An 8917-nucleotide genomic window follows, 5' to 3' on the forward strand; every position below is an offset into this window, starting at 1 on the left:
GCCTGGGCCTGGGGGACCGTGCGCGGTCCCCGACCCCTCCACCGACCCCGCCGCGCTCCTGCGCCCACCTGTCGCCGCCCGTTTCCCACCGCGGGCTGGGGGTGGGGTGGGGGCGCAGCCTAGAGACCCGGAGGCAGGGGGCGACGGAGGGCAGATCCCCCGGGGGCGCCGGAGCAGCTGGGGGGCCGCGGGAGCGCAGAGCCGAGGCGCGGGGCGGCCTCCGTGCCAGCCTGCCCACGGGCACCGGGCCCGCTCGGCTTCTCCCTGCAGGGCGTGTGCCAACCCCGCCCCGTCCCTCCCCGTGGGTCCCCAAGAGGCCAGCCGGGGCCACCCAGCTCCGATCCATCCACCGATCGGCCGGGAGAGAGCAGGGTCCCCGAGGCCTCTGGATGCGCCCATGGCGGCCATAGGACCCTGGAACAGCCCGGGCGCCGGGTCGGAGGCTCTGGCCCTGACGGCGGAGCTGCAGGGCGAGGCGACCTGCTCCATCTGCCTGGAGCTGTTCCGGGAGCCGGTGTCGGTCGAGTGCGGCCACAGTTTCTGCCGCGCCTGCATCGCGCGCTGTTGGGAGCGCACGGGCGCCCGCGCGCCGTCCGGGCTCCCGCCGGGGCCCCTGCCCTGCCCGCAGTGCCGCGAACCCGCGCGCCCGGGCCAGCTGCGACCCAACCGGCCGCTGGCCGCGATGGCCACGCTGCTCCGGCGCTTCGGGCCGGCCCCACTCCCCACCGGGAAGCGGGGGGCTCCGGAGAGCGCGCCCTCCTCCCCGGCCACGGCGGCCGTCCCCGCGCGGTGCGCCCTCCACGGGGAGCAGCTGAAGCTCTACTGCCAGGACGACGGGCGCGCCATCTGCGTGGTGTGCGACCGCGCCCGCGAGCACCGCGCGCACGCCGTGCTGCCCCTGGACGAGGCGGTGCAGGACGCCAAGGTGGGAGGCTGCCGGGGCCCGGATGCAGCCCGCAGGAGGGAGGGAAGGAGAAGGAGAGGCCCCCCCCTCCCCGCCCCGGGGATTCCCGGCCTAGCACTGAGCCACACCCCCCACCCCAAGTCCTGCAGCTAAGAAAGTTTCAGCTCCCCGCCCCCACCTCACCCCTCCATGCCGATTCCCCACCCCACTTCCCCCGGGGTGTGGCTCTACTCAAAAAGTCTGTTCCTCCGTGTAGCCACCCTTCCCTGGGAGATCGGGGAGGGGCTGTGGGTTCCTGGATTCAAGGGAGTGCCATGAAGTCTGTGTGTGCCAAGTCGGTGGCTTCTGATTCCCTCCTGGGGCCCTGTCGTCGGCTCTGTGCGGAGACTTGTGTCATCTGGCTCCTCCCCTGTCTCTCTTCACTTTCCTCTTGGTCTCTCGCCCTGGCACCTGGGGTGTGTGTGTGTGTGTACACATGCGTGTGCTTGTGCGTGCTTGTCCTGGGAGACTCAGACTCAAGGACTCTGTCCCTGAGATTTTTTTTTTCTCCCTCAAGACTAGGACTCTACCCTTTGAGCCACAGCTCCACTTCTGGCTTTTGATTAATTAATTAATTTTTAATAGTTTAGTGTGGAGGGGCCAAGAATGTGACTTACTAGTATTGGAGTGTTTGCCTAGCACGTATGAAGCCCTGGGTTCAATTCCTCAGAATTATAGAAATAGGAAAGGGTGGAAGTGGCACTGTGGCTCAAATGGTGCCAGCCTTGAGCAAAACAAGCTCAGTGACAGTGCCCCAGGCACTGAGCTCAAGCCTCAAGGACTGGCAAAGATAACAGGCCTGAGCCACTGGCACCTGGCTGAAGGTCTCCTTTTGCATCTGCAGGAGCTCTTGGATTCCAGGCTGAAGGTCCTGAAGAAGGAGCTGGAAGACTGTGCAGCGTTCAGGTCTACAGAAGAGAAGGAAGGCAAGGAGCTCTTGGTGAGTGGGGGAGTGGACAGATAGGGAGGGCTGCCTTCCACCGGGCTCTGTGGCAGGTGCTAATGGACTGTAGGCCGTGGAACAGTGTGGTGTATTTCAGAAAGATAACAGGAAGTCCTTCACAGGCAACTTGCACTAGTCTTATCTACTCTGGAGCTGAGATCTGAGGATCAAGGTTCAAAACCAGTCCAGGCAAGAAAGTCCATGAGACTTTCATCTCCAATTAACCACACACACACACACACACACACACACACACACACACACACACACACACACACACGATAGTGGGAAGGGGAAAGTTCAACGCTTAAGGGAAGAAAAAAAAACAAAACAAAAAACAAACAACGTTGCTCTAACTCTCCTGGTGGCCCTAGGAGATTCTGACTTAATCCCTCTCCTTTCTCAAATAACTGAAAAGCAGCTTGACATCTTTCTTGGGGGATTTTGAAGTTTCCCTACCCAAACTAGCTGGTTTAGGTAGCAGAGCCCAGCTCTAAGGAAGTACCCCACCCATATGGTCAGGGGAAGCACAAAGCTGTGGGACCATGTCGTGCACTGAGTTAGGATGTTTAAAAGGAAGGGGTGTGGGCCTAAGTTTGCGTATATGCCTGCATCCCTGATCCCCAAAACTGTGAGAAGGATGAGCCTCTACCTCAGCAGCTCCCATCCAAACGCACCCCACTTCTCCTGGGACAGATGCAGATGGCAGCGGAGAAAGAGAAAGTGGGAGCTGAGTTCCAGGCACTGAGAGCTTTCCTGGTGGAACAGGAGGGCCGCCTCCTGGGTCGTCTGGAAGAGCTGTCCCGGGAAGTGACACAGAAGCAGAATGAGAACCTGGCCCAGCTTGGGACTGAGATCACTCAGCTCTCCAAGCTCAGTAGCCAGATCCAGGAGACAGCTCAGAAGCCTGACCTCGACTTCCTCCAGGTGAGATCTGGGGGTCATGGTTCGAAGCCAACTAAGGACAGGAAAGTCCAGGAGACTTTTGTCTTCAGTAAGCTTCCAAAAAGCCATTAGTAAGACTCAAGTGGTAGAGCACTAACCTTGAGAAAAAAGGTCAGGGACAGTGCCCAGGCCTTGAGTTCAAGCACTCAGACAGGCACAAAAGAAAAAGAAAGAAATCAGGGGTGCTGAGTTGCTGCTGGTATTTATGCAGACAGACTGGCATGGTACATTATAGTAGAGTGGCATGATGCACTGAAGGTTAGGTAAGGGGGGAGTTTTGCTTTCTTAGTAACTGGAAGCTAGGCATCAGTAGTTCACACCTGTAACCCTAGCTACTCAGGAACCTGAGATCTGAGGATCACAGTTCAGAGCCAGCCCCAGCAGGAAAGTTGATGAGACTCTCTTATTTCCCATTAACCACAGGAAAAAAAGCCAGATGTAGCGCTGCAGCTCAAATGGTAGAGCACTAATCGTGAGCAAAAAAAAAAAGCTCAGGGCTAACACACAGGCTTTGAGCTCAATTCCCAGAATTGGCACAAAAACCAAGGAGGGAATGGAGGGAGGGAAGGAGGGAGGGAGGGAGGGAAAAAAAGAAGAGAGAAAAGTGAATAGAGATTATCTGATGCTCTCTGCTCTCTGACCTGGCTTTCTTCCATTGTTCCTTCTAGGAATTCAAAAGCACATTAAGCAAGTGAGTAAACTTAATAGTTCTTTGGATCCTTTTAGCTTGGCTCCTTCCCTTCTCGCTCTTTATCCCAATACCCATCTCTCGCCTCCTGATCCCATCATTACTTCTTCACCTGGGTACTTTCTGAGGCAAATGCTTATCTGTCTGGCCCCTCTCCCTCTTTTCCATCTCTTTCTGGGAGAAGCTGGAAGGTGAATTGGAAGAAAAAGATAGAGTTCAAGGTCCCCCCATATCCCTTTCAAAGACACACTTCCTTCTTCAAAGCCCCTCCTCCTAAGGCTTCTCCACCCACTGGTGGCTAGGCTGGTGACTCTTCATGCATGAGTCTTTGGGAGAAAGGCATCCAATCGAATGATAGTGGGATTTGGGTCCATGGGCTTTCTTTAAAATCCCTATTCTGCAGGTGTGGCAGTGTACCTGGTCCCAAACCAACCACAGTCTCCTCTGAGATGAAGAATAAAGTCTGGAATGTTTCTCTCAAGACCTTTGTCTTAAAAGGGCTGCTGAAGAAGTTCAAAGGTAAGACCTGAGGATGGTTAATGGGAGGATCTGAGGCTGGAGAGCTCAGTTCAGCCCAGCTCTGGTCACAGGGGAGGAGATGAAGCTGGAATAATTAGAAATCTGATACACGTCCCTCTTGCAAACACCCCTGTCTCCCCTGCCTGGCCCAGTGCTTGCACAGCAACTCTTGGCCTCTGGAGTTTCTGGGGCTGAATGAGTCTGATCATGCGTAAATGTTGGGAGAAGAACATCATTCATTCACACTCTGTTTGTCTCCTCAGAGGATCTTCGGGGAGAGCTGGAGAAGGAGGAGAAAGGTATAGCTGTGGTTGTGCGTGTGAGCCCTGGGGCAGAGAACTGACTGGCTGCCAGTGGCTGTGTCTCTGGGCCCTGTGTGTGGTTGGTTTCTTCTGCCCTCCAGCCTGTGGGAGGTCTGGAGCAGTAGTGCCTGGTCTCAGGACACTGAAATTGGGGGGAGGTTTATGGAGCCTTTGGATGAGACTATGCCTCCTGTTCTCTCTTCAAGACTGATGGAATCCTCTCCAGAGGAGAGGGGGGGAGTGGTAGGGTGAATGTGGGGGTAGAGGAAGCAGAAGGAGATTGCAGACCAGAAGGGAGGGGGTATTGCTAAGTGGATACAACCCAACACAGAGGGTGTGTGTGTGTGTGTGTGTGTGTGTGTGTGTGTGTGTGTGTGTGTGATTGGAGATAGAAAGGTTCCATCGACTTTCCTGCCTTGGGTGACTTTCAACCACAAGCCTCAAATCTCAGCCTTCCCGAGTAGCTTAGCACTCGAGTGGATTCATCTGAAGCAAATCACAAGTGCGTTCTCTGCTAAAGAGAACGACTTGAAGAAAGCACAGCCACAAAACTACCATCATTCCCAGAAAAATGGAGGATGATTCTTTCCCAGGTCTGGTATTCTGATTTCCTCAGGTTGAAGTCAGATTTGCTGATTGGCTTGAACTGGCATCCAAAAAAACCAATTGTATTTGTGTGATTTCCATAAATTGCATTTGTATGGTTTCAGTACAGTGCTTGCTGAAACAGAGGAAGGAAGGAAGGAAGGAAGGAAGGAAGGAAGGAAGGAAGGAAGGAAGGAAGGAAGGAAGGAAGGAAGGAAGGAAGGAAGGAAGGAAGGGTGGGGAAAGAAGGAAGGAATCTAGGAGGCAGAGGGTGGGTGGTTGTTGGGTACTGGCCTGTGCCGGGGCCCGGGTTCCTCGGAAGGGAGGGTTGAGGGGTTGGAGAGCCCTGTGTGAGGCCATCTTCCTTCTGGCCCCTCAGTGGAGCTCACCCTGGACCCGGACACGGCGAACCCGCGCCTGGTCCTCTCCCTGGATCTGAAGAGCGTGCGCCTCGGACAGCGGGCACAGGAGCTGCCCAGCCACCCACGGCGCTTCGACACCAACACCCGCGTGCTGGCCTCGTGCGGATTCTCCTCGGGGCGACACCACTGGGAGGTGGAAGTGGGCTCCAAGGACGGCTGGGCCTTCGGGGTGGCCCGCGAGAGCGTGCGTCGCAAGGGCCTCACGCCCTTCACCCCCGAGGAGGGCGTCTGGGCGCTGCAGCTCAACGGCGGGCAGTACTGGGCTGTGACCAGTCCCGAGAGGACTCCCCTGCGCTGCGGGCATCTGGCTCGCGTGAGGGTGGCCCTGGACCTGGAGGTGGGCGCTGTGTCCTTCTATGCGGTCGAGGACATGCGACACCTCTACACCTTCCGCGTCAACTTCCAGGAGCGCATCTTCCCCCTTTTCTCTGTCTGTTCCTCTGGCACCTACCTGCGCATCTGGCCCTGAGGGGCCTTGCTTGACCCAGGACAGGGGTGGGGGAGGCCTTCCTGTCCCCTTTCCTCCGTCTTGACGATCTGCCCTCTGCATTCCTGCCCCAGGATGCCCAACCAGGCCTGTGCCAAGGCACAGACGTCAGAAGCGTGCAAAACAGTTGAGCCTGGCACAGTGGCTCACACCTGTCACTCGAGCTACTCGGGAGCCAGCGACAGCAGGAAAGTCCCGGAGACTCTTTTCTCTTCTCTTGATCATGTTCGGATCCATATCAGAAATAAAAAGGAAAAAAAAAAAAGGCACCAAAAATGGAGCTGTATCCCAAAGGGTAGAACACCAGCCTTGAGGGAAAAAGCTGTGCCCAGGCTCTGAGTTCAAACTCTGGTACCAGAATAAAACAGAGAGAGGGAAAAAAGCCAGTGAGGAATAGGACTCTGTAGTCAATCAAACAGGGGACCCTTGCTATGGGTTTGATGTTGTCGGTGCCCTCATGGGCAAGGCCTGACTTGGGCCTGAGGACGGTGGCTGAGGACAAAGGCCCACTGCTAATAGGTCTGCTTGCCATCCAGCCAGCTCATTGCCCTGATTTGCAAAGGCCACTGGTTCCAGGGGACCTGTCACAAATGGTCAGGTCTAGCTTCCCTGTTATATTGCCTCCTTGGCAGCTGCCAGCTGCACTTGGACAAGATGAAAGCCGTCTGGACCCAGCTGGTCTGTGTCAGTCTTCTACTCATGGAGCCGCTCAGCTACTACGACCCAATGTGTTCTCCCCCATTTCTACACCTCCCATTTTCCAAACAGCTCAATGTCTCTTGGGTAGAGGAATTCAAAAGTTCTGGGATTCTGAACTGCTAAAGTTGATGAGAGAGAGAGCCTAGGATCAAAGGGAAAAACTTCAGCCTGCAGGGTGAATCCTGAGTCCTGTTCACGCGTGGCGAGAATCATCTAGAACACTGTAGCCAAGCCAGGTATTTGAACATCACTGATTTCCACACACAAAACCTACTTTTAGTGTTCAGTTGCTAACAAAAATCACCCTGAATGCCATCTGGGCTGGTCTAGCTTTCTGGTGAGCACAATTCCCTTTGTACTATTTGATAATTCTTATCCAATATCACAACACAGTGTGGGTCACAGGAGTGAGACCTTCAGTGATGTCATGCATCCAGGAAGCACAGGGCTGGGGACACCATGTCTGCATGTTTCCCTCGTTTGCACGTGTGATTGTGTGTCTGTGGCCACGTGTGCTTGTGGAGTAGCCACACATGTTTAGTTCATGGGAGAAATAAAATAGCGGTTACTGCAACAATTGCAATTACTGTAACAGTGACAAGAAGATGGAGGCGTATTATTTCTTGGACACTGTGTGTGTGTGTGTGTGTGTGTGTGTGTGTGTGTGTGTGTGTGTGTGTGTCCCTGGCTGCTTTCCTATCTTCTAGTCTTTGGGCATCTGAAGATCTCTGAGACTCATGGGTCCCGTTTAACCGGTCTGGCTCACCACACCCAAACTCCAGGAGAAACCTAAGGTTCTGAGAGCAGATTCTCACGAGACATTCAGACTGAAGCGCATCCAGGGACCCGCCTCGGGTGTGGCCTACCAGTGACCCCATTCACCTGGCCTCCAAAGAACCACAGGGCAGACTGGATCATCAAGTCAGTCTGTGACCTGTGGCCTCTACATGCTATGCTGTGGCCGTCCCTTTAGGGGCCATGGACAGACCAGTGTCCCTAGAGTCAAGCTGCGTCCTGAAGAGTGTCCCTCTGAGGCGAGGGAGCTACAGGCTTTGGTTCTGTCCAGGGTTCAGTCCTCACACCGCCCTCCCCACCTCTCCATTCCCATCCACACCGGCAGAGGGGTCCCTGCAAAGTCCAGGGCGTACCCCACGAGCTCAGGGCGTACCCCAAGAGCCCCGGGTGGCCCTGGGCCCCTCCCCCTCGGGCTCCGCCCCGCCCGGTCTTTGGGGTTCCCGGCCCAGGCGCGGTGCGCGGGCCCCTGTGCTCCAGGCCTGGGTCTCAGGACCTGCGTCCAGGTCCCCGGTGTTTGAGGACGCTGCCGGGCGTCCGGGGGGCCTCTACCCGATCCCATGTTCTGGATTTGATCCCCGAAAGACCCAATTCCCGGAGGAGGCGGCGCGCGGCGGCACGGCGAGGCTGGCGCAGTCAAGGGCTCGTGCGCAAGGGCCTGGCTTGCGGTTGGCTCCATAGCTCAGGGGTTAGAGCACTGGTCTTGTAAACCAGGGGTCGCGAGTTCAAATCTCGCTGGGGCCTAGCCTACTCATTTTGTTTTTTTGTTTTTCGTTTTATAGATTTTTATTCTTGATGCCCATTAAAGAGTTATCAAGCCTTTGAGGGTCTCTCGCGCGCGCTTCCTCCTCCTGCGTCCTTCAATACTCTCTGCAGGGAGTGCCAAGAAATTTTAAACGAGAGAAGTCACAGAATGAATAGTGCCTGCCTGCCTGCCTGCCTGTCTGTCTGTCTGACTGTCTGTCTGTCTGGCAGAAAACAGAAAGCAGCGCAGCCATTGGCAGGATGAGAGCTGTGGGCAGAGCTGTGGGGAGGGCGTCTGGGGAGCACGGTGGGGTGATTTGTCATTGTAACCCCTTGTCCATCACCTTTATGAGAACAATGACACATTGAAAAGACAAACAACACCTCAGGGAAGATTCGTAGTCCCCTCCCTGGACGCTGCTGCTACAAAAACAAAAGGAAAACAAACAGACAACAACAACAAAACCCCAGCAACAAAGGAAAAAAACAGGAAACACACACCCTCGTTTCCCTTTTCTGGAGTTCATGTCGACAAATATGATTTGATGTCATCAGAGGCATTGGCCTTTGTTCCCCCCCCCCCCCCAACACACACACTTTGGTCTCACTGTGTGTGAATGCCCAAGTCCTGCATAATTCATTATGTCCTGGGGTCCTGGGGTCCCGGGGTCCTGGAGTCCTGGGGTCTTTGGGGTCCCGGGGTCCTGGGGTCTTTGGGGTCCTGGGGTCCTGGAGTCCTGGGGTCTTTGGGGTCCTGGGGTCTTTGGGGTCCCGGGGTCCTGGGGCCTTTGGGGTCCTGGGGTCCTGGAGTCCTGGGGTCTTTGGGGTCCTGGAGTCCTGAGTCCTGG

At 55.8% G+C, this 8917-nt stretch overlaps 1 protein-coding gene and 1 non-coding gene across 3 annotated transcripts; both read left to right on the plus strand.

The window, feature by feature from the left end:
* The first annotated feature begins 326 nt into the window (after positions 1-326).
* On the plus strand, positions 327-5840 carry Trim7 (tripartite motif containing 7). 2 transcript variants are annotated; one of them, XM_090320758.1, is made up of 7 exons: positions 327-925; positions 1788-1883; positions 2532-2813; positions 3500-3522; positions 3923-4038; positions 4302-4337; positions 5305-5840. In XM_090320758.1, the coding sequence occupies exons 1-7, from the start codon at positions 398-400 to the stop codon at positions 5814-5816; spliced, it is 1593 nt and encodes a 530-aa protein (XP_090176884.1). In that variant the 5' UTR covers positions 327-397; the 3' UTR covers positions 5817-5840. The 2 variants fall into 2 exon arrangements, with proteins under 2 accessions (XP_090176884.1, XP_090176885.1); XM_090320759.1 differs by having other exon boundaries at positions 2583-2813.
* A 2156-nt stretch (positions 5841-7996) lies between these two features.
* On the plus strand, positions 7997-8069 carry Trnat-ugu (transfer RNA threonine (anticodon UGU)). The gene has a single exon. It is a non-coding gene; the product is annotated as a tRNA-Thr (tRNA).
* Positions 8070-8917: the final 848 nt, after the last annotated feature.

Source organism: Megascapheus bottae, chromosome 29 (genome assembly GCF_031878675.1).
Source record: "Megascapheus bottae isolate mThoBot1 chromosome 29, mThoBot2.hap1, whole genome shotgun sequence".
In the NCBI taxonomy this organism is placed as follows: domain Eukaryota; kingdom Metazoa; phylum Chordata; class Mammalia; order Rodentia; family Geomyidae; genus Megascapheus; species Megascapheus bottae.